General features: G+C 37.2%; 1 protein-coding gene across 1 annotated transcript in view; it reads left to right on the top strand.

Annotated features, from left to right (window-relative positions):
• Positions 1–1,654: 1,654 nt before the first annotated feature.
• LOC117429659 (neuronal acetylcholine receptor subunit alpha-7-like) overlaps positions 1,655–26,359 on the top strand; it is a 37,907-nt gene continuing 13,202 nt past the window's right edge. Inside the window, exons 1-7 of the mRNA XM_034049434.3 lie at positions 1,655–2,199; positions 6,451–6,590; positions 8,994–9,038; positions 14,384–14,493; positions 15,077–15,156; positions 17,839–18,006; positions 18,602–18,796. Coding sequence (XP_033905325.1) covers positions 2,145–2,199; positions 6,451–6,590; positions 8,994–9,038; positions 14,384–14,493; positions 15,077–15,156; positions 17,839–18,006; positions 18,602–18,796 — 793 coding nt within the window. The 5' untranslated portion in view covers positions 1,655–2,144. The remainder of the gene's footprint in view (positions 2,200–6,450; positions 6,591–8,993; positions 9,039–14,383; positions 14,494–15,076; positions 15,157–17,838; positions 18,007–18,601; positions 18,797–26,359) is intronic.

Raw genomic sequence — 26,359 nt, 5'->3', positions numbered from 1 at the left:
ACTTGTAGGTTGCTTTGCTTTCACCCTTCTGTCCAGTTCATCCCAAACCAGCTCGATGGGGTTTAAGTCTGGAGACTGTGCTGGCCATTCCATGATTTGAAGCCTACCGTCTTGATCTTTTCTTCTAAAGTAATTCTGACATAGCCTGGAGGTAGCCTGCGTGATGAACCGAAGGGTCCATAAGACCTTCTTCCAGTCTTCAGTAGTCCACTGGCGGTGCTTCATGGCCCAGGCAAGCCTCTTTTTCTTATTTTGCCATCTTAGCAATGGCTTTCTTACTGCCACTCGACCTGTCAAACCTGCAGCTCGAAGTCTTCTCTTCACAGTTGAAACTGAGACTTGCTTACTTCGACCAGTGTTAAGCTGTGCTTGAAGCTGTTGTCCTGTGAGCCGCCTATCACGCAAGCTGTTGACTCTCAGAAAAACTTGTCTTCTGATTCTGTTGTGGCTTTGGGTCTGCCAGACCTCTTCCTGTCAGAGTTTTCTCCAGTTTCCAAGTGCTTTTTGATGGTGTAGGAAACTGTACTCACTGACACCTTGGCTTTCTTTGCAATTTCTCTAAAGGAAAGACCTACACTTTTAAGGGTTATAATGGTCTGTCTGTCTTCCTTTGTTAATTGCCTTTTTCTCGTCATTATGAGAGCAATATACTACTTCCTGCAGTACAATACTGTCCAAATAATGCTTAAGAGGGTGTAGTAACACAGTCTGTTCCAACACTGCTTTTATACAGGCAGAGGGTTTGTAAGTAATCAACAAAAGTTGGGACACCTGTAGGAATTGTTAGCATCAACTTTCAAGGCTTAATTTACTTCCATTGCTGCTTGTTCCCTGAAAAAGGCCTTTTTGTATAACTCTGAAATGTACATTATTTTTCAGTTTTTAGTAACCTAAACTTTTTTTTTTAACCTCTGGCAGTTTACTGCTTACCTTTGTACCATTTCAGGTTATTCACTGGACTTGAACTGCTTAAATTTCAATAAAAACTATAAAACTATAATAAAAAATTGGGGTGTTCTAAATCTTTTGACCGGTAGTATATATATATATATATATATATATATATATATATATATATATATATATATATATATATATATATATATAATGTTCAAATGATATATTCAATATTTTAAGCACTAGATTTCATATTTGCATCTGGAACTTTAATAACCACCAGGACCCTGCACTCCTCCATCACTTCCACCCTGTCTGGTGTTTATCACATTTTCACTTCATGGTGATGCTCTTTAATTAAGGTAGCTAATGTCATTGCTCATATTTTGATAGTGTTGACCCCATTTTAGATCACTTTGTTTTGTGCACAAATATATTTAAATAATTGAACTCCTCTTTTGTTTTAACCTATGCTTACACCATGTTTATGTGCGTTTTTTGAGGTTGTCTGGTATTCCAAAAAGTCTGTATTCTGGCCAGACAACGTTAAAAAAAACACTGCACAGTAACAAAAAACAGGGGCAGAAAACAGCTAGGTGGCCCGATCAACATAACTGCCAGGAATATGAGGGTTCAGCGCTGGGGTGAAGTGCGCTTGATTTGGATTGGGGATTGCTTTCTCCGTGGGGAGGGGAGGAGGAATGTGGTGACGCAGGGGTTAATGTCGTCTACTCTGCTTGTGTGGTGTCGGTTTTTTATTTGTGGCAGCAGGCTTGATAGCAGTGTGACTGAGAAGACCTATTTCTCTTTCGATTTGGTTTTGTAATAATAATAATAATAAAAAAGTATATTTTCATTGTCTAGAGTTCTAACTGTATTTAATCTGTACAATAATTACCATATTTTGCCAGAGAAGACGGACGTCTCTGTTGTGTTCAAAAACATATGGTCGTACCACCGCTGTCTCTTTTTTGAACGTTTGAAGGAAGGTGTGGGGAATACTCTCTGTCCATCTTTACCTCACTCTCGATTTCCTTGTCTCGTCTCGGCTTTATTGGACCTCAAAACGGCGCTCACACAAGCACACTCACGAACACAAAAGTGAATCTGATGACAGACTAGCAGATTTTACCTGGCTAGCTCCATAATAATGCCTTTTTGACCGAGACTTTATTTAAAACGCAGAGGTCTGGATACGGGATTATAACTTCAGAGGAAGAAGATATCATTTATATTTATTTTTAACAATGTGGACTCCGGATTTGAACCTATCAGTAATTGGTATCCTCTGTTTGGTGAATGGTAAGTGGTTTATGTGTTTAGACTCTCCTGCGTTTATTTAAATTAAGTAAAATGCCCATAACTTTTTCTTTATTCACAGCAGGTCCATTGGGCATAAATATTTTCTTACCAGTTATTGTAAGTCATTGAACCTGCGTCCTGTTCCTCAGGTAGTCTCTACAGGTAGTTGGGTTGACGTGGTGATTTGGTTTTATTTTATTTAAGACTATTCTGTATTATCAAAACCAAACTATAATGGATGTACAGTAGTTATGTTGATAATTGAAGATGCAGTCCACTCCTTCCCTGCCTTAGACTATCCGTAACAGTGTCGATTGTTGGTAAGTGTACAGTGATGGTTGTTTTGTGGCATCGTTCTTCCCAGTAGTCCCGAGTTTACTAACTGTCTACGGTGCAGTACTCTTTTCTCCTGTTTTATCATTCGAAATCCAAAACAAAAACAGGTAGGCTACCAAGCCTCGATTGTGTGTTCTATTTCAATCAGTACGTTCTTCTTCTTCTTCTTCTTCTTCTTCTTCTTCTTCTTCTTCTTCTTCTTCTTCTTCTTCTTCTTCTTCTTATTATTATTATTATTATTATTGTGCTAGTACTTAAAAACAAAAAGTAGTCTGTAATGTTTTAAAGTATGGGTAGTACTATTTTTACACTGACACCAAAAATAAAAATGAACACTATCGTGTCCTGTTCATACGGCATGGGTTTCAAAAGTGCTTAACAAAACTGCGTTTCTGACATTCACTTTAAAAACGAAATTCCCCAAAATATTTTAAAATACCCAGCAATGTATTTATTTATTTATTTATTAAAATCCTAAAATTTTAGCGCTCTACATGGCCCCAACCACGATTAGCAGTCACTTATTGAAAGTAAATCTTATAATACGAATTCACTGCTACTTATTTTGGAGCTGAGTGTAAATGATATTGGGAACTCTATTAGCGTGCGTCCAGATTAGACTCTCTATATGTTTGTGCTGTTTTGGGACTACTGATCCTATGCTACACTTTGAGTTACCCCATAGTGCTCTCATCAGTGTCATTTGCATGATGCATAGAAATGAGTGTCCAGCGCAAAAAACGTCTATTATACTTGCAGACAAACGCGGAGGTTTGTGGTGGGTAGTGCACCAGTGTATAAGAAAAGATGTCGATGCATGATATGGCCTCTAGAGGGAGACGGTCATAGGTTACTGTTGTTGAAACTGAAGACAACTGAAGACAATTTCTGAGATTTTGGCATGTATTTGGGATCCCAAACAGTCTGGATTAAAATTCAGTTCCCGCATTGCTCCCTGGTAGTGTGTATTCATACATGATGTGGTCATGTTAAGTAATTAGGAATCAGACCCATGCCTGGTGGATATGTACTGGGCTCTTGTGTATCTTTTCTGGCTATACCCAATTCACCTCTCTGCAGCCTGTAACAGGGAGTTCCTTTTGTGCTCCTTGTACAAATTATGTTGCCTATCACATGTATATTTCTTCAAAATGTATTCATTTTATAATTCTTTTTTTATTTCATTTTTATTTATTTTCCACCCCTTTTTCTCTCCTATTTGGAATGTCCAATCATTCTTTCCCCTCACCGCAGCAATTCCCCACACAGCTCAGGAGAACCAAAGCTTCGGTGGGCGTCCACCGATCCCATGACCGAGCCAGCTTCCTCTTTTACACCCAGGAACTCGAGAGCGGATGTCAGCGAGCTAACGACCTCTGGAGAAAAATGCCAGCCCTGCAGGTGTCTGCTTTAGCTCACTGGGTGCCTGGCCAGCAGGGTTCTCTCTGGGGCGATGAGGAGAAACAGCCCCTGCCGGTTTTGCCTCCCTAACCCACGGGAGTGCCAGAGCCAATGGGATGCTCCCTTCGGAATCCCCAGCGAAGACCAGGGACTTTGCACAACCAGGATGTGAACCTGAGCAGTGTGACTCACCCTGCGCACCACGTGGCTGCGCTTCTACCAGATGAGCCACTTGGGGACCCAGTAACCGAAACTCCTTTTAGCATAAAATGGAAATATCTCTTTTTTAAAAAAAAACATTGTGAAACATTGACTCAGGTGCTGCTTTAGGTTAGAAAGGCTTCAGCAGACCCTACTGGCCAGGCACCCCTATGAGCTCAAATGGACACCTGCAGGACTGGACTTAGTGTGTCAACATCTACTGTCGACCTGGGTGTAAGAGGTGACAGGCTTGGCGCGGGTTGCAAGCTGACCTTCAGTTCTCCTGAGCTGGTTGTTGCAGCAGTGAGCAGCGAACTTTCTAAATTGGGGAGAAAAACAGGAGTAAAATAAATAATAGTGAAATCGAAATTAGTTTCTATATTATTGAAAATGTGAACTACTGTGCCCTATTTACCAAGCAAGTTTGATATTGTTCTGGTTTTTACATGAATATCAGCTTGTCAGGAGCTCTCTAAAAGGGGTACAGACTAGTTTTGTCTACACTGAACAACATTTCATTTCTCACCTGTTTAATAATATTAAACGATGTGTGTCCTCTATAATTATCTCATTGTTTCTGTACATATCATTACCTACCATGCTTAAAAACTATTCCAGCATTAAAAAAATGTTGAATTAGTGTGAAATGTCAGCTAATGCAATATGTATTGCCACTCTGTATATTTAAAACTTTAAAGAATATTGCAGATTAGAGCAAAAACCCAGTTAATAAAACAAAACCGCACTACAGTTCTGGCTGCCCTGCAGAAATGCAGACATCAAAGAAGCAAGATCACACAGAATAGCTCAGTGGGAGCAGGCAGTGCTCAGCACAGATCAACACTAGGAAGGAAGCAGACTGCAGAACAGAGAGCCACGGCTACCCCAGGATTCATAAACATTGCAACTCACTAGGGAAGACTGGGGAGCTTCTGATTGTAACTGCAAACGGGTGCTTTGTCTGCATGCTCAACAATGGCTTAATACGAACAAGTCGAACAAAGTTTGCAAATGATGGTCCCTCTTTTTTAGGACACCACACCCTCCAGATTTGTAAAAAGATTTGTTTCCTAAGGATGTGACACATCAAGGTCCTTTCCACTTATAGGAACCAGCCACTGCCCTCCCTTAACAGTCTCACAAATAGCTGAATTCTCCCTTTGAATTATCTGCGCTGTTGTTTCTGAGTCCACTACTCCTGCTATTTTTCTGTCATCTGCAAAGTATTTGCTTTCCATTTTTTTAAACCAGTTATTTGTCCAATTACAGATATTCCTGATGATTTTAATTTAAGTTTCAGTCTTTTTGTGTGGGGATTTTTGAAAATCAAGGTCAATTATATCATAAGAACTCAGAAAAGTGAAGTAGGTTATTTAAGTACAACCTCCCTTTTCTGAATCGATGATGGATATCTCCTATTACAGAACATTGTTGATGTACAAATAGTCTTCACGATTACCTCTTGATATTGCTTTCCTCAGTTTGCATTTTGCAGGTCTGTAATTACATGGGTCTGTTGTATCTCCCTTTTTAAATATTGGCACAACTTTTGTAAGCTTCCAGTTAACAGGAACCTCATTTGTTTCTATAGATTTTGTCATGATAGTAGCCAGTGGACTACATATTTCTACACCTTTCCTTAAGCACTCTGGTATACATTTCATCTGGTCCAGATGTTTGAGCTCCTGTAGCTTATTTAATACCTCTGCTTCTTCCCAATGGTCTGTACTGGTGGGTGTTTTATCATTTTTATCGGTTAAAACCGAAAATCAGAAGCCCTACTTGTAGCTCATATGGGTTCCGTCTGTTAAAAGCTTTTCAAGTTTAAATGACAGCTCTCCAACATAAACGTGGTTGTTTCCTCATGAATAAGTTGTTCTGACAGGATTTCTTGATCAATTGCTTCATTTGTTAAAATTGTAATATTTTTTTTTTATAACTCAGATTTTTTATTATACTTTGTTAGCTGCCATTTATGTAAAAATAAATAAATAAATAAAAAAAACTAAACATTTTTTTCCCCAACATAGGCATTCACCTCAGAACTAATCTTTTTTGGCCTTTATAATTAATCAGAGAAAAAAAAGTAGTATCTACCAAATCATGAAAAATGATGCGCTTACTGGAGAGTTATGAGCTTGTCCATTAATAATATGCATAGTTGGATAAATCACACGACACATGCTGTATACTGGAATGCTGGTAAATAAAGAAGGGCCAGAGTGACCCTGAACGACTGTAAAAACAGGACCAGATTCTGCTACCTTGAAAACCTGTATCACTCTCACTCATTTTCTGTTAATTGTCCTCCAGTTTCCATTCAAGGAGAGTATCAGAGGAAACTGTACAAGGAGCTGATGAAGAATTACAACCCTCTTGAGAGACCTGTGGCAAATGACTCCCATGCTTTAACCGTCTCCTTCAGTCTTAGCCTAATGCAGATAATGGATGTGGTAAGTAAAGTCAATGACAACAGTGATTATTATTACAAAATGGAATCAGTGAAATACAGTGCTCCCCTGTCACACACAAGGCTTTCCTTTCTACTGTTAAACAGGTTAGAAGGTCATTCGAATTGCCCCACAATTCCATTCCACTGCCACTTGCATTTTTGTTATAAGGCTGAAATAGATACCACAGTCTCTTAACTATGGCTACAATGCTGTAAAGTGGAGCACTGAGCTAAATAAATGACACTCTTAATCCATGAGGCAAGGTCAACTGTACATATTAACTTTATATAAATCATGCATAGCTAATGCTGTTATCCATGTCTTTAGAATTCGTATTAGTTGGTACTCTACCATGCACAAGACAACACTTATGGCTAAGTAAGATAAACTGGAATGTTTTGAAAGCTGGTGTTTTTATTGGCTTCGTGATTGAGGTTTTAAAAATACCTGCAGTACCAAATTTAGATGTTCAGCTTTATGTTTCCAATATGTTACCTTCTTGAAAAGCCTCTGAACAGTACAGCATTATCGAACAGCCCTTTCCTCCATAGGATCCAGTAGTCATATTTTAACAACACAATGACTAAAGTTGCTAACATTATTATTTATTTTTTGTTTGCACAATTTGTAATATGATCTTGCAGTTATAATCTTCCAAAGCAGAAACACATAAAACATGTCAGTTAACTTAATAAGATACAGCAGTTTGATCATGTTTTTGGCATCTCAATGCTGTCCAGTCTCATCAAAATGTAAGGTCCCTTGTATCACGCTTTTCCTAGTTCTTAAACAATACTTCTAATGTGGGGATGTGTTAGTTTGAACAGGCAGGGCTAGATGATGAAGTCCCATAGAGTTGAGAGATTAGTTTTGCAAGCGATAGTAGAGTTCTTACTGTGCTGAGTCAGCCTTTGATTACCATATTCTAATATTCAGAGCCTGAACACTTCCTCGGAGTGTATTTTTCAGCATGTTTTTTTTTTTAACTCCAGGAGATATATACAATATTGGCATTTTAATTGAACACTTGAAGGCAGTTATCAGCATTCTAGAAAGGAGTTAAGATCTCATGCACATATAGATATTGCACCTACAGCTGCACACAACATACATATTTGGGTTTTTTGACTGAATCCTTTTCGACACTAACAGGCATTAAGAAAGGCAACTAATAATTTATGAAGAACAGCTGTGTTATGTTGAAGTATTTTGGAAAGCTGCAGTCATTTGATCCGTGGTCTTGCTCTTGGAGCAATCTGTCCTGCCAGAAAGCTAGCTGAATGATGACAGAAAGAAAGAATTGATAGGGTCCCCTGTGGCTCATCCAGTAAAGGCATCTCTCTGGTTCAGATCCTGGTTGCAGCTGATAGAATAAAGCTTACCAGTTGGACAAGAGGTGGTGGGCTGCTCAATAATATTAGAGGGGGTGTTTATGACAAGAACCACCACCACACAGCTGACTGAAGGGTGGAGGCTCAGTTTTCTGGGAAATATAAACCTCACAAGCATAGGCTTTTCAGGTGATCATGGGAGCCTGCCTCTCCTATCGATCCCTGCACTTGAACTTATTTAACCCTCAAACAAACTCATCTAGCAGTTGCCAACAGAATATTTGCAGACAGTTCCCTTGCTGGAGAGGTAGTGTGCAGCTTTGTCCACCCTGCTCACCTGGCCTCCCCCGATTCTTTGAGTGTTTGGTGGCTGCCTTCTCCCCTTGAAATGCAGGACTGGCATCCACAGCTATGAGCACTAACATCACCCATACCCCGAAGAAGTAACCATGGCCCAGACAATGCCTCTGCTGTACTCGATATGCATAAACATTAGTCAACCCGTGGAACAGTCTGTACCATAAAACAGACCCAATAACCCCACCCCACTCAGAACCACTCAGCATTGCTAGGCTTCAGTGACACATCCTACTGTTCATTTTAGTGCACCACATTGTCCATCATGTGACCTGTCCCAGAACCTTTATAAACGTGTAAATGTCTCTGTTTAGTTTATTACTGGTTATCACTTGGAAAGTCCACAGCCTAGAAAAGGATATTACTGACAAATAATTTATCTCCAGCTGGTTTCTTCTCAGTACTTTGCAGTCTCATACTGACTAAATGTAATTACATTTGAGTTAGTTGCAGTGGATAGTCAGGATGGCAGAAACTGATTATTGAGAGAGGCACATGGGTGTGCTTATGTCATTAATCAATCCAAGTGTATTAGTCAAAGTGTATTATCAATAACTGACAGGCACTAATACAGTGTTCTAGGATATAAGATTTAGAGGCTGCAGTTCTGTTAAAGGACAGGTCAAAAGGTGATGTCAAATCTAAGCTTCACTCCTTTAGTACTCCATTGACACCCCACTAAAATCTTCAGCCAATTTATTCATTTGTTTTACAGGATGAGAAGAATCAAGTTTTAACAACTAATGTCTGGTTACAGCTGGTAAGTAATCATCAATTTAAAAAGTCATTATCCACACACCCTGGATACCAAGCCCCCCATATGTTTAGCCATATTCACCCAGCAACATAATTACATTAATCTTATCTGTTATGCACTGCCTTTCATTATATAGGTCTCAAATGTGTAGTTTTGAAAGACACACTTTTAATTTGCTTTAATGAAAAACGGCTTAACAGGGGCATATTTTAACATTCATGTTCTGATAATATAAGTTTGTACATGAGTTGCTTATAACATATTTTTTTCTTGCGAGTTTTATTTCTGTTACTTTCATACAACAGTAATGTAAAATGTATTTTTGCATGCTGTGTATGATTTTCTGTGACTAATCATTTGTTTAGTTTGATTAAAATGGTAATGATTTTTTTTCCTTCCTTACTGAGGCACTGAGAAAACATGTCAGATATCAGCATTCAAACAATCCCTGAATTAGTTAAAGTGGTTACAATGTCACACTACAATTCATATATGTTTTTTGAGTCGTACTACCTGTATATTAAAACAGGGAGTGGGAGAAAGCAGTACCAAGACAAAACTGCTCTGACAGGGAACTAATGTGAACTGTCCTGAAAACTATACTACACGATTACTCCATCTCTAGAATCTAGATATTAAAAATAATTATCATTATATTCATTTTCATATACATTTTTATTAAATTAAAATGCTTCCTGCCAAGAGAAAACTGCCAGACAGGTCCTTAAAAAAAACTGTAATGCTACAGTGCCTTGCGAAAGTATTCGGCCCCCTTGAACTTTGCGACCTTTTGCCACATTTCAGGCTTCAAACATAAAGATATGAAACTGTAATTTTTTGTGAAGAATCAACAACAAGTGGGACACAATCATGAAGTGGAACGAAATTTATTGGATATTTCAAACTTTTTTAACAAATAAAAAACTGAAAAATTGGGCGTGCAAAATTATTCAGCCCCCTTAAGTTAATACTTTGTAGCGCCACCTTTTGCTGCGATTACAGCTGTAAGTCGCTTGGGGTATGTCTCTATCAGTTTTGCACATCGAGAGACTGAAATTTTTGCCCATTCCTCCTTGCAAAACAGCTCGAGCTCAGTGAGGTTGGATGGAGAGCATTTGTGAACAGCAGTTTTCAGTTCTTTCCACAGATTCTCGATTGGATTCAGTTCTGGACTTTGACTTGGCCATTCTAACACCTGGATATGTTTATTTGTGAACCATTCCATTGTAGATTTTGCTTTATGTTTTGGATCATTGTCTTGTTGGAAGACAAATCTCCGTCCCAGTCTCAGGTCTTTTGCAGACTCCATCAGGTTTTCTTCCAGAATGGTCCTGTATTTGGCTCCATCCATCTTCCCATCAATTTTAACCATCTTCCCTGTCCCTGCTGATGAAAAGCAGGCCCAAACCATGATGCTGCCACCACCATGTTTGACAGTGGGGATGGTGTGTTCAGGGTGATGAGCTGTGTTGCTTTTACGCCAAACATAACGTTTTGCATTGTTGCCAAAAAGTTCAATTTTGGTTTCATCTAACCAGAGCACCTTCTTCTTCTTGTGTCTCCCAGGTGGCTTGTGGCAAACTGTAAACAACACTTTTTATGGATATCTTTAAGAAATGGCTTTCTTCTTGCCACTCTTCCATAAAGGCCAGATTTGTGCAGTATACGACTGATTGTTGTCCTATGGACAGAGTCTCCCACCTCAGCTGTAGATCTCTGCAGTTCATCCAGAGTGATCATGGGCCTCTTGGCTGCATCTCTGATCAGTCTTCTCCTTGTATGAGCTGAAAGTTTAGAGGTACGGCCAGGTCTTGGTAGATTTGCAGTGGTCTGATACTCCTTCCATTTCAATATTATCGCTTGCACAGTGCTCCTTGGGATGTTTAAAGCTTGGGAAATCTTTTTGTATCCAAATCCGGCTTTAAACTTCTCCACAACAGTATCTCGGGCCTGGTGTGTTCCTTGTTCTTCATGATGCTCTCTGCGCTTTAAACGGACCTCTGAGACTATCACAGTGCAGGTGCATTTATACGGAGACTTGATTACACACAGGTGGATTCTATTTATCATCATTAGTCATTTAGGTCAACATTGGATCATTCAGAGATCCTCACTGAACTTCTGGAGAGAGTTTGCTGCACTGAAAGTAAAGGGGCTGAATAATTTTGCACGCCCAATTTTTCAGTTTTTTATTTGTTAAAAAAGTTTGAAATATCCAATAAATTTTGTTCCACTTCATGATTGTGTCCCACATGTTGTTGATTCTTCACAAAAAATTACAGTTTCATATCTTTATGTTTGAAGCCTGAAATGTGGCAAAAGGTCGCAAAGTTCAAGGGGGCTGAATACTTTCGCAAGGCACTGTAATTATTTTTTAATATGTAGATTAGAGTAAGCCACTGGACAGGTGGCAACCCTACACTGAGTGTCTTAATGTAACCAGTTTATTGCATCATATGTATTGTTTTACACGTCTACTCTACTTAACAGGCTAATCAACAAATCCATAAACTGCTTGGTCATTGATTCAAACATTACCAAATGAATCTTTCACTGCAATACAACCATTTATAAGACAGGCGATCTGATATCCTGACCGCACTGTTAAATCGGGTCAGTTCATGTGGCTTATAAAACGGTCTGCAAGAATCCTATAGGATATTCTTCTATGCTGTAAAATTACAGAAAATACAACACTGTAACTGCTGCTTAAACTTAATGATAACATTTTAATCTCAGCAGAAGCTGCATGTGAATGGCTGGTAGTAGATTCTGATTTGGGTCTAAGATCCTTGCATAATTGTGGTATTGCTTGGCGTGTTTATTCGGGGGTCTGATGTGGGGCACACAGGAATTACATCTTGCAATACTTCCATGTGTAAGAATGGGATTAATAAAAAAAATATATATTTTTGCCAGCCATGCTGTTAGATTATATTTCACTTCCTTGGCCACACACCTTTAATAGATTTTTATCTGACCTAAAACAACCAGCTGGTTTTACTGACAAGCTTTCAGTCAGTAACATTGACCCCGAAGACACTGCGGAGGTGTAATGACCTAGGAAGTGCAGATGTAACATATTTCTTCAAGCTAAGGCATGGGAACTCAGAACTTTATTTTACCTGGTGTAGTTTGCAGTCTCCTGGAAGGTTATTCATGTTAATTTTCAGCAGTCTAATCCAAGGCCTCTCAGATCGGAGGCATTTCATTTCCAACTGTAGGCCTCATTCTTAATTTACTGAGCCTGGTCCAAGTGCACCCTGTTGCAGCCAGCAGTCTGGAGTCCTCTTGGCTTCTCACCAGTGGAAAGCCAGTGCATTATGGAAATGCATTTTTTCAAACGAAACTTTTCAAAGAAAAGGTCACTGTGAGCTGAAAAATGGAAGTTGGTGTTTGCACTTTTAAAAAAAATGTTAAGTGATGACAGCTTTTGCATACAATAAGCACACTCCCTTAGGATTTGTGCTCAAATCCAGGGTAGTTTAGCTAAGCCAGCTCTAACAGTATACATTTTAGTCACAATACCACGATTAACAATGTGAGTTTGAACTTCTTTTATACAATAGAAATTATATTTTGTGTTTTATCTTTATTCCATCCCTCAAATTGCTTTAAAATAACAAATGGTTTCCCGCAAAGCCTTTTACATACCATCTTGAATAATATATTGTAGACTTTTGCCCCTTGTAAAAAAGAACCAATCATGAAACACTGACTAGCTCACCATAAGAATTGTTATAAAGTCATTTATTTTTTGTTAACACTCTTTTGAGGAGGCTCCTTCCGTGAAACTTTCTTCCCAAACACAGCCCCTCAATGAGAACCCTTGCTTCCAGGCTATTAGGTATAATATTTGGTCACCAGCATATCCCTACCTCATGCTTCGCATATCGTAAGGTATGACTAGATACTTATTGTTCCCAATAATCTGGAATTGGCTATCCTATACTAATTACATCCCGTAAGATTTGTTTTCTTGGTTTTAAAAAAGTGCTTCAACTATGAATGCAATAGTATATAGAATACAACAGCAACTTGGACCACTATCTGTAAAGTTTTCCTTGGTTTAACATTATAAGCCCAGGGCCCTGCTAAGCACTAACATCCATGCCAGTGTTTGGATCAGTTAACAGCAGTTGTTTTCATATGAGCAGACCAGATCCTAAGTGCTGGGAGTCATTTCCAGATTATTATTATTATTATTATTATTATTTATTTCTTAGCAGACGTCCTTATCCAGGGCGACTTACAATTGTTACAAGATATCACATTATACATTATTTCACATTATACAGATATCACATTATTTTTACATACAATTACCCATTTATACAGTTGGGTTTTTACTGGAGCAATCTCGGTAAAGTACCTTGCTCAAGGGTACAACAGCAGTGTCCCCCACTGGGGATTGAACCCACAACCCTCCGGTCAAGAGTCCAGAGCCCTAACCACTACTCTACTCTTGGCGTGCAGAGTTTCACAGGGATTGCGCCGTAAAACATTTCAGCATGTCATTTTTGATTCATTGGTCTACATAATGCAATTTCTTGCCCTTTCCTGCTACAAAGGGCCTTTTGAGCTCTATTTATTCTTATCTCACAGATGCTTTGCAGATTAGAAACTTAGAGATTTTACAAAACTGAACTTCATCTTTTATCCTCATTGTACCCTGTGAAATGTTGTTTTTGGTAGAAATTAAAATTTCAGTGGAACTATGTTTAGGAATAGGCATTTTTATCTTTGTCATGTTTTTATAATACTGTATAGTTTTACATTAGTTTTATACATTTTAATATTTTTAATAGGAGTGAGCAAAAATAGGAGTAATAATAATTTAAAAAAACATACACATTCGCCTTCCTTAAAGCTCGTCTGAGATGCTGGACTCCCGACCGATGAGGAAGACGATGAATATGTCTAAAAACATATATACTTTTTTCAAAAGTTTGATTTCTATTCAATTTAGATTTAGTTATTTAATTTCTGTTAAGTAGGAATAAATAAAATAACAATTGTTTGCATGTTTTATATGTGCACTAACATTAAAAGTGATTTGTGTGATTTTTGTTAAAAAAAAAATAATATAAAGCAACATAAATAACTTTTAGTGCCCCGTCTGCACATTTTTGACTTTGAAAAAAATATGAAAACTAATATAATGATATATTTTTTTAAATTATTGTTTCTGTCACCGCAAGACATGTAGCCTACGCTGTAAATAGTAGATTAATACATAAAATCCATTTTGTATAGCTACTCTTAGAATTAGGCTGTTGCTGCTGTTATTTTGGGGTATGAAGTATGTTCTATACAAGTCATTTCATTCTTCTGTCCTCTGTGTGCAGTACTGGCAGGATTACTATCTTCAGTGGAACATATCTGAATATCCAGGAGTGAAAAAGGTTCGATTTCCAGACGGGCAAATCTGGAAACCAGACATCCTTCTGTATAACAGGTAAATGTGTCTCATCACATTTCATCCAGAAAAGAGAAGAGGTCCAAGGTAGATCTGTAGATGGTTCCCACTGGCCTCTCATCTTCTCTGTACTGGTGAAAGATGTTGTTTCCTTTACAGCCTGGGAAGTGTAGGAGCCCCGTTCTCTTTCAGTACAGTAAACAAGTATATAAACCTCCATCTGGTCTGTGCCCGACACATTGCGCTAGTTTTTACATAAAAAATGGGAGAATCCAAGCCATTTTTGTTAAGGTATCCCTTGAGTGATGAATGATTCTTGTTTAAAAGATCATTTGTTGGGTTCCATAGCACACCCATACTACGAATGAGAATGCTGGAGCTGCCACAGTTTGTACAAACTAAACAGCTCATTTTAAACCAGAGCACGAACCCACATAAATGTTTTATTGACACTTAAGTAAGTGTTTATTTATTTCTAGGGCTGGCTAATGGGGTGATTTATGGCTCTTCTTTAGCAGTGACTGTAATAGTGCCTTACTGTAAGCCATCTAAGATTGGTTTGGGGAGCAGGGGTGTTAAGTAAGCTGGAATTCTTGTTGATAAAGCATTGTGTTGTTTACAGTGCCGATGAGAGATTCGATGCCACCTTTCACACCAATGTCTTGGTGAATTCTACAGGGCACTGTCAATACCTTCCTCCAGGTAAGACAAACATCCATCTTAATCACTTTTTGAACTACACGCTATATATATATATATATATATATATATATATATATATATATATATAGTATTCCTCATAAAATATGTATATATTTTGTGGAAATGTATAGTGGAAGGTTTTGTGCTGTGTCTGCTATAAGGAAATTCAAGATACCACATCCGTGTTTCATACCCCCTTTAGTATTGAAAACTATGGGAGGACCAATTTACAAAATGGCTCCAAATTTTCTATTATAAGACTGTGTGATTCAATAATATAAAACTAAAGCTTGGAGAAGTCATTATGCTGTTACTGTGCTCCAGTTTCACAAATGTACTGTTGTAGCACATACTGTAAATGGTTAGAAAGGTGTCTACCAGATAAAGGAGTTGCTTTGATCAGCCTATACCTGAGTCACAGCTAGATTTGCGGAGCAGTTTAGAGCTCCCTGGATTGTATCAATGTTCTCGTTGGTTTCGTGCTTATACTATAAGGTAAATTGTTAAAGTTTATATACAGCTTTGACCCCGTAGGCAGTCATTACGTTTGACCTTGAAATGCAGACATGTTCAGACTTGTTGTCTGCAATCATGCAATCTGTGCGGCTGTCTGAATATATAATAGACAGCACCGCTAGATTAGTCAGAGATGCAGGTTGGGCTCAGTACAACAGCCAGGTCCCTGGATTTCCTGACTACAATATTAAAATGGCTGTCCTTAGATTCTACTGTCATAATGTGACTGACAAAGGAATAATACAGCAGCATAGCAACATAATAGCAATACTGACGCAGCTCCACAAACGTATGTAACAGACTATTTAAATACTGTAGCTAAAACGTCCAAAAAAGCATTACAACATCTGTATACAGAGAAGTTAATTTGTGTTCTTTTTTTTTTTTACCTGTGTAATTTACATACTGTACACACCATTGAAATAGCCGTGTTTTCCCTTGCTGTGCCAATAGTGCTACACCAAAGGCTGAAAGCTAAGCCCTGTACTGTATTACAGGCACCCATATTAGAGTTGTGACAGACTGTGGGGTGGTGCGGGGGTGCTACTCTGAGATTGATAGGGGACAAGACAGAAAGGTTATTAACTGTTGTAGTATAGTTTTTCAGAACCAGCAACACACAACACTATGAGTACAGCATGACACCACTGGAAAAAATGAACACATCTAGAGGTTACATCTCAATGAACCCATCCTGCTTAAATATCATCAATAATAAAACAAGTTAGTAATGTCTCTCTCTTAAAGTGGCTGCAGCTAACAAAATTATTCATAGGTCTTACCTATCATGAGCTTACGTTGACATTAACGCTAGAACTGCCACAGCAGACATTTTGATGGTTTGAGGTTTTCAAATTTATATACAAAAATAAGGGGAAGTTAGAAAATAAACCCTTTTATGTTTAATTGTTCATTTAAATACGCCGTTTCGACTGTACAGATGTTTGATATGACGTGCTTGAATAAAACTTTTGAGTTGTTTTGTCTTTCATTTTATTATGAATGTTTAAAATGTAACCGTCGTAATGACTGCTGGTGGTGGTTTTAGGTATGAGTATAACCACAGCGTTTCTAGTGTCTCAAATGTGCACATAGTTTTCATTTTAAAACATGGTATCTGGTACTACACTAGGTTAAATGAAGTTTGCTTGCCTTATTATTAGGAAGTCTGTTACTATTTCACTTCATAAGTCTTTTCACCTCAGCAGTGTCTTTGGGGGTAAAAGGTTGGTTAATGACTGGAATTTAGTTGTTGGAGGAGTGAATTTTACTCTCTGGGTTAAATGACCAAAGAAGTTCAAGATTAATGGAAAGAAGATAAATACACACACGTGACCTATATAATGAACCATGAAAATGAATGTGCATTGACATGGAGATGATGGCATGATTGGGTTAGCTGCAATCACTTTAAGCAAATTAAGTAAAATTGAACATAACATATCAATTAATGCAGAGATACAGAGATACGCAGCTTAAAAAATAATAATACTTAGTTTCATATACAGCCAGACCACACAATGCTTTAAAATCCATTGATTCATTAAATTGATTAATCAATTAACATCACTTACTGCAGTCAATTAAAATAAGTCAATTAAAAATGAAAACAGAGAGTACTGCAAGAACATAAGTGGCAAAAGCACTTTTAAAAGTCAATGAGAAGAACTGTTCAAGAGCGCCATGCACTGAGTATGATCTTATAATTAGGCTCCTGTCACCCCTGATTCTTTAACACTTCATATTATAAAGTGTTTGAAATGCCAACTTCATATCTGCTGTGAAACTTCACCTGCAACCTAATATGGCTGCCATACTATGGTCATGTCACATTTTGGATTCCAGATCTATGAAATGTTACCTACACATTTATTATGTTTAGTTCAAGTTCAGTTATGGGAAATGGACAAGACACCCCGCCGTGTCTATAAAAGATCTGTCGCCTCCACACTGTCATAAGCCTCATATCTCAGAGAGGCAGTGAATACATAAGTGCAGAGTTATATAAACATGCTAAAAATGTATGTGACCATGATATGTTATTGGTTATCAGAGGGAATTTGAGAGTCTGCTTATGCTTTCATATTTAGATCTGATTACAAAGCTAAAGTGTTTTTCAATGGGAGCCTATCCTCGTTGCAGTGCTCTAATTGCAGTCCTGTCTAGGTATCTTCAAGAGCTCCTGCTATATTGACGTGCGCTGGTTCCCCTTCGATGTGCAGAGGTGTGACCTCAAGTTTGGCTCTTGGACCTATGGAGGCTGGTCCCTCGATCTGCAGATGATTGAAGCTGATATAACCGGCTATATCCCCAACGGGGAATGGGATCTTGTAGGTAAGACAACAGATGAACTACCTGAATCAGAGGTTCACAGTCTGGACTGGGAGTATAACCCAGGCTGACCCTGAAAAAGTGAAGCTAGTGCATCTACCCATTTCCACAAACTGAAAACATATTAATCTACTATATTAAATAAACACAGCGCATTAACAAATAAGCTCTACTTGATATTAATCTATTTATTACAAAGATTGACCCATTTATGTATAACCACATGCTACAATTTGCACATTTTATAAGCTATTTAAAGTTCTGGTAGTATATAGTTTTATGTATCAAAATACATAAATATGGCGTGTATGTTTTTACTTCCTCAGTAGGGTGTATTTTTATAAAACAGAGATTCATGCCAGTTAAATTTCATTGAAGTCAGTTACCGTAGTGCTGGTTGCAAAACAAATCTGTACACCAATATCTTAACGTATCGCAGAATATTCCCATTGAGTTCTTTTTTTGGCGTGGACCTCAAAGAGGTGCTCTACATTCCATCAACACATTATTCCAGTTGTTGTCCACGTCAGTAGAATTCTCTTTTCACATTGAGGTCCATGGCGTAGCGTATGATTTGCTTGTCTGTGTGTGTTTTCAGAGGTCCCGGGGCGGCGCAGTGAGAGGTTCTATGACTGCTGTAAGGAGCCGTACCCGGACGTGACGTTCACGGTGGTCATGCGGAGACGGACTCTATATTACGGTCTGAACCTGCTCATCCCCTGTGTCCTCATCTCTGGCCTTGCCCTGCTCGTCTTCCTGCTGCCTGCGGGCTCAGGGGAAAAGATCTCCCTGGGTGAGCTTAGTATTCATTTAACCAGAAAAATAACCCATTTCAGTATTCATCTCATTTTAAACCGGTTCCTAGCAAGATGGCAGAACACGTAGTAAAAATACAGAGCAACATTACTTGTGTTAATGGTGACTTGGAGAGCAAAGTTCTTTGATAATCAAGGGCATTGTTTTACAATTCAAGTGAAAAACAGTCAAAATGAAACTAGAGATGTTAGTTTAGGGTTTAAACATTTTCCAAATGTTAAACCTTTTGGAATTGCTCCAAAACATATAACCAATGTCAAAGATATGCTTGTCAAAATATAGATCGTAGTGTTTGTACAAAAGGATGTGTACCGTCAGATTTGCACGTACTTTTATTGATGTGAGCACGCTCTTAAACTCAGGGGAGACGTTTAAGGAGGACAGAGATGTTTAAATTCCTGTAAGTGGATCGTTCATGCACTGGGCTTGCAACGTATCCAGACAACTTTTAATAATCAAGAAAATCACACAGACTCATTTAATTTGATGTTTTAACGAATCAGAGCAGTAATAGTGCTCCTTCTGTTTATTAAATGCTTAATAATGGATTGAGTGCTTGCAAGCCACTTTGGTTCCCTGCTAATAGGCAATCTCGGCGTTTCCAGTGCCTTTACAGTTTTAACAGCATTAATACTTCAATACAGCAATACAGGTATAGTCATCACACTGCTAGATCCTAAAACATACAATATATCATTCTCCAAAGATAAAATATAATTCCTATACCTTATAGCAATGCACCAATATAAATGATATATAAATTCAAAATTGTTCTTACCTTCCACTATATGTCAGAAGATCCAATTAAATCAAATTATTTGCTCTGTTTTGACAGCTCCTATCTTTAAGTGAACAATATATCTAAAAAGTACCAGTGACTCCTTTTTCAAAATGAATTGAATGTGAGCTCATGGTTCACTATCTTCCACCCCTCCTTTCCCTAAAAATTAGGTGAACTGGAGATCACAGGGTCCTTGCTACCAAATACAATACAGATATATGCGTATATATGAGAGAAATGTTTGTTTATTACATAACACCAGCTTGTACATATATATATATATATATTCAAAACAGAAAGATAGGAGACCCAAAAATAGACATGGTACCAAATACACAAAAGAGAAGACAGAAGACATAGTATTTAATTTATCAAGTAAAACTTTAACCACATCCCAAAAAGCGGTACTGAGTAAATGACTTAAGTTTGTACCGACTAAAAGATACATCGATAAAGATAAACTGGCCACTGAATTAAAGGAGTGGGAGAGACGCATGAGATTAGCAGAATATTTTTTCAATGAAAATATCTCAGATTCAGAGGGTAATTATGAGCATGGGATTAAGGTTAATAGTACAAGCACATGGACTCCTCCGGATGGAAGAGATAAGTGGTTAGATATGTATATTGAAGTAGTTAAACAAGAAATAATAGTAGGACTAAAGAAAAGATGTAAACTCAATTTAACCAATACTGAAGAACAAGCTATGATTGAGTTGTTAAATGATGATGATATAATGATAAGACCAGCAGATAAAGGCTCAGGAATAGTGATAATGAACAGAGATGACTATATGAAATCTGTAGAATGTGAATTAAATAATAGATACATATGAAGAAGTTAAAAGCAATAAGATCAATAAATCGGTAAAAGAGGTTTAGGAAATTGCGGAGAGACTATACAATAAAGGCATTATATCAAAAGAATTTAAAAAATACATGCAGCCACATAATGCAAGAACAGGCCTAGCAAGAGGAAATCCTAAAATGCACAAAGAAAATCACCCTATGCGAATGATAGTCAGTACAAATGATAATCCAACACACATAATAGCTGAAATAGCAGAAAAACAACTTAGGTCGCACGTTGAGAAATTACCAAGCTATGTTAAGGATACAACACAATTTTTTAAAAGACTTGAATCAATAAAACACAACCTTCCAGAGAATACAATTTTATTTTGCATGGATGTAAAATCCTTGTACCCAAGTGTCCCTTGTAAAGAAACTTTAGAAGCTTGTCAAAAAGCACTAGATAATAGACTAGATAAATCAATACCTACAGCAGAGGTACTGAATATGATCAACATAGTTTTAGAAAACAGTTATTTTACATTTTGTTGATAAGAATTACAAACAAACGATGGTACAGCAATAGGATCTAAATTAGGAATGCATTTTGCCAGTACATACATGGGGAAATGGGAAGAACAATTACTTAGAAAATCGGAAAGAGAACCTTTAGAATACATTCGGTTTGTAGATGATATTTTTGGGGTTTGGACACATGGAGAAGAGTCTCTTTTCCAGTTTCATAAAATGGCAAATGAAATAGACAGTAATATTAAGGTGGACCTTCGATGGACAAGGAAAGAAATAAAATTTTTAGATACCATAGTAAAACTTGAAGAAGGTTCAATTGAGACTGACCTCTTCTGTAAACCTACTGACATGCACCAGTATTTACACATGTCCTCTACACATCCGATACACACTAAAAGGGCAATCCCAAAGGGTCTAGGAATAAGAATACGAAGAATATGCTCTAAAGAAAGTGACTATGTAAAACAAAGAAATGTATTAAAAACAAATCTTAAAAAAAGAGGATACAAAGAAAGAATTATAGAGATGGAGTTAAGAAAAGTGGATAAACTAAAAAGAGATGATCTACTAGATTATAAAAATAGAGATAAAAAGGTCAAAAGAGTACCATTAGTAATGACTTACTCTAAACTTTTGCCCAATATTTCTAAGATAGTTTGGAAACACTTGCGGATTCTGCATAATTCAGAAAAATTAAAAAAAGTATTTCTTAAGGCCCCAGTTGTAGCATTCAAAAGAGAAGCTAATTTAGGTGATATTTTAGTTCACAGTAAACATAAAAGAATAATTGACAAAATAGGTTCTACGAACATGTACACCAGTAAATGTAAGGTGTGTAAATACATAGACAAAAGTAAAAATATAATTAAACATAAGAACACCACATATCCACTAAAAACGAATACCTACTGTAAAAATAGCAATGTCGTTTATGGAATAGCCTGTGAAAAATGTGATGAAATCAAATATGTTGGAGAGACTGGAACTACTTTATATAAAAGAATTCAGAACCACCTTTCATTAATTAGAAAATTATAAAAAAATAGTACAGCACTTCATCAGTCAGGGACATGACATAAATGATGTAAAGTTTGTAGTATTAGAACAGCTCAAATTAGACAATGCGACATATAGAAGAATAAAAGAAAGTAAATGGATAAATAGACTGAACACGATTATGCCAGCGGGACTCAACAGAAAAGAATGAACTAATTAACTTCAATAAATATATAACATTTAAATAAATAAACAAAATTCATTCAAAAGTTGTGCATGCTGATGCGCTGGGGAGGCCAAATCTAGACTGATCCTCAGAGCCAGCATTGCATGATATAATAAAAATATAAGTTTATATAAAGTAGTATTAATTAGAATTAATACAGATTCAAAGATAGAAGTAAAAATGATGCCACAATATATAGAACACCATTACATCATGTAAGAATAAATCATGGATTTGAATGTAAACAATAACAAGTAGTTGTCATGCCGTCAAAAACCTATAAATACCTCCAATGTTTTGTTTCAAACACAGGCTCCCTTGAGAAAGATATGTACAACATATCGAAACGTTGGGCAGCTGGCTCTTTGAGCTAATATATATATATATATATATATATATATATATATATATATATATATATATATATATATGGACATGGACATTGAGAATACATATAGAGAGATGTTTTCCAACACCCACTCTGTTTAATCATTCCAATCCGGGTTTAAAATATATTTCCCTCAATAGGTTGGATTTGCTTCACATATTGATGTGTTTTAACAAAATATTAGACAAAGACTGTAGGGGTTTATCACTGAGCCTTTGAATAAAACCACTAAGCATACAGTGACCAGTTCTGTTATTTTCATTTAAATTCAGGCTATAATGAACATATTAACTGTACCATGCTTGGACTAAGCCTGACCTCTCTCTGTTTCTAAAAAATCCCCTGCACAAGCAGGTTTCAGGCATGCTGTTTACCTGCCAAAGCTAGTTTTTTAATTAATATGAAACTCTACTATAAGCACTTGTCCAAATTCACTGCATGAAGTCATTTTTTGGCCAGATTCAAGAGAGCCTTGAACCGGTATCTTTTCGGACAAGAAAAAAGCATACACCCTAATTTTTATAACTAAGCTTAACTTAATATAATGAGGTACATACTCCTGTCTTTCTTAAAGCACCTTTCATGGGTTATCATTCAAGGCTAACAAATCCCTCTTTTAAGAACCAACACCAATCCTGCTTTGAGGTGCCAAAGACTAAGGCTTATCTTTTGAAGGTCTAATGCCCTTCCAGAATTCTACTGTGTGTCTGAGATGGACGTTTAATTCTTTCACTTGTAAACTCTACAGTAAATAAATACCTCTGTTTATTACTGCAGTAAAACTTAAATAATTGCAGCACTGTGGCTTGTTTACTTTTAAATGTAATTCTGTCCAACAGTTGCTTTTTCTTTTGTAATACAAAAGCCTCTGTATTTTTGGCTCACAAACATCATCCCAATTAAAGTCGCTACCTTCCTGATAAGAACTGATTCTCAACTTTTGTAATTTAAATGAAATGCTCGCTTTGGCTGCCAAGTTTTCAATAATTTTGATAGTATAATGAAGAGAACAGACATTACACCAAAGAGATTAATTGTAATTAGGCACCTGCTTGGCAGCAAGTGCAACCTTGACTATTAAAACTAGGACTGCTATACTTTGATACAGACTAACATCCTTATGCATTTACTAAAGTTATTATATTAAGTTTCTTATTTTAAAATCTCAGTTTTCTATTTATTTTTTTCTCTTACTATAGTAGAACCACAAACCTATTTTAGTTAAATTGTTTCTGGCATATTAACTGTGCTCCATAGAGTTTGCCATTCTGTTCTTGCTGGATTGGAATGTTTGAAGCTCTGAGTCAAATTAAAAAGGATGCTTTTGTCTGATAAGGGAGGTTTGGAACTTTCAGCAAGTCAGCCTCACCTTACACATTCACTGGTATTTTTCTACTGTTATACTAGAATAAACAGGAATATGGAATATTCTCATAGACTAATACAGAGTACATTATAACATTTTTTTTTATGAATAGTGTGTTTTAACAATTTATTTTATATTTCTGCTGACTTTATATTCTTTAAAATATATTACAGTCATTACAATATTTATTGCAGTTTCACAAATGTTCAATTTGCATCCCAAAGATCAGCCTGCTTCCAGTAGCTGTCACAGTCTTGGGTCAGTTTCTGCTCTCAGTGAGTCTGTCAAAGCCACCACAGGTTTGTCTTTAAAAGCCTGATACCTGCAAAAACTTAAATATTGTTAGCTGGGTTCCCATCTCTACATTCTCATTCCCATCATCAGTGGGCAAACAGATCTTAACTGAATCCGGGTCCATCAAAGAACTGCACACCCTTGCAATTGAAGCCTTCCATGCAAAAGGATCTAATGACTTATAGCACAAAAGGGACGTGCCAGAACCATCTGTGACAGTACAGTCCAGAGTTATTTTTTCAATAGTCTTTGCATGTATACTGTAAGACAGCAGGGAGGGGGTTAATTCCTCCCTGCGTAAAACATGTGCCTATGCACCTTTTGTTTAATAGGTTTGCTTAATTGGTGAATTGTTTTATTGCTTAATTATCCCCTGCACCTGGTGCTTATTATTAAATTAGAGCCAGGTGCAGGGTATAAAAGAAAAGCAGTTAGTTTGCTCAGGGCTGCGGAGGAGGAGGCAGAAGAGGTGCTCTGCTTCCTGGCAGTCGTGAGGTGAAGAGTGTGCGGTATGAAACCTGTGTGGTTTTTGTTTATTGTTTGGTGGGGAAACGGCCTAGCTGTCCCACTTGTAGTCAGGGTGTTCCTGTGTGTTAGTTTGTGCTCGTAAAGAGCTAGATGTTTATTTTGTTTATTTTGTGTTTATTTTGTTTTGTGAATTAAATATAGCGCAACCGCACTTGAAAAACCAAAGTTCCTGTGTTGGGTCATATTTTTAAAGGGGCATGAACCTGTGTGGCAGCAGTCTATTTACAATACATACATGTTGTACACATGTAGTCTTATACACATTACTGTTAAAGTGCATCATAAAAAAGTAAAACCTGCCTTAGCGACCACCTCTGAAGAGAGACCACCTGTCACGAGCAACATTTGTCCCCTATAATTTAACTGTGAAGACCACATTTTCTTACTCCCATCCGTAAAAACAAACCTGTAGGAGAAACCGATCTCCGCTTATCAGTCTGTGCTTCTTTGAAGTTTCCAGTTACAGTTTCTGCATTATACGGCTTCATACTCAACATGAACCAGAACTTGAACTTGAAGAAGCAGGAACTTAAACTTGAAGGAAGATGTGAACGTGTTGAAACGAAAGATGTACACGACTGTAAGTTACAGTTTTAAAGTTAAAAGAAGTCAACATGAAAGCGGAAAAAAAGCAAACCCAAAGTGTTTCTTAACCTAAAGCAACGTGCTAAAGCAATATCACAGCTAGAAGCCGGTACCAGCTGCCGTCAAGTTGCCGAACAGTTTGGAGTTGGAAAAACAGTAATCCAAAACCTGTTACGACGGAAGGCAGAAATCCTTGCCAATTATGAGTGAAATGAAAACAATTCAATCAAAATTAAACGTGCTATAATTGGAAATGAAGAAGTCAACTTGCTCACTTACGAGTGGTTTAAATCCACTGTCGCTCGTCGTGTAAATGTCTCTGGTCCAATGTTAAAAGTGCAAGTCATGAATTTAGCATAAGTACTACTGTATTAATAAACCCACCAAGAGATTTTAAATTCAGTATAGTACTGTAATGTATACTATATGCAACGTTCATTTAAGATGAAACATTGGTAACAATAGTAGCCTTTCTGTACATTGTAAAAGTGCCCATTTTACAGCAAACCTTTGAAGAGAGACCTCTGACAAGCAACCGCTTGACTGGTTTTACACGACTGGAGGGCTTCTCTTCTTGGGGTACAAACATTTCCAAGTTCAAACGTTTGAACATGCTTAATTCTAAAGTTTAAATGTTTCGGAAATTAAACCAAATCTAACATCCCTACTTTAAATAACTTTAAAATGCCCCCTGTGTACAATACAAATTTAGAATGTGATTTTTCAGCAGAAATAGAGAAGAAGCTTTAAAAGCTACAGCTATAGTCCTCTGTGCCGAGGAAGCAGTCTCTGCTGACTTATCATTGAATGCTACCCTGCCCATTATTATTTATTATTATTATTATTATTTATTTCTTAGCAGACGCCCTTATCCAGGGCGGCTTACAATTGTTACAAGATAGCACATTATTTCACATTATACAGATATCACATTATTTTTACATACAATTACCCATTTATACAGTTGGGTTTTTACTGGAGCAATCTAGGTAAAGTACCTTGCTCAAGGGTACAACAGCAGTGTCCCCCACTGGGGATTGAACCCACAACCCT

Source organism: Acipenser ruthenus, chromosome 24 (assembly GCF_902713425.1).
Source record: "Acipenser ruthenus chromosome 24, fAciRut3.2 maternal haplotype, whole genome shotgun sequence".
Taxonomy (NCBI): domain Eukaryota; kingdom Metazoa; phylum Chordata; class Actinopteri; order Acipenseriformes; family Acipenseridae; genus Acipenser; species Acipenser ruthenus.
This window is presented reverse-complemented; position numbering and strand designations above follow the sequence as displayed.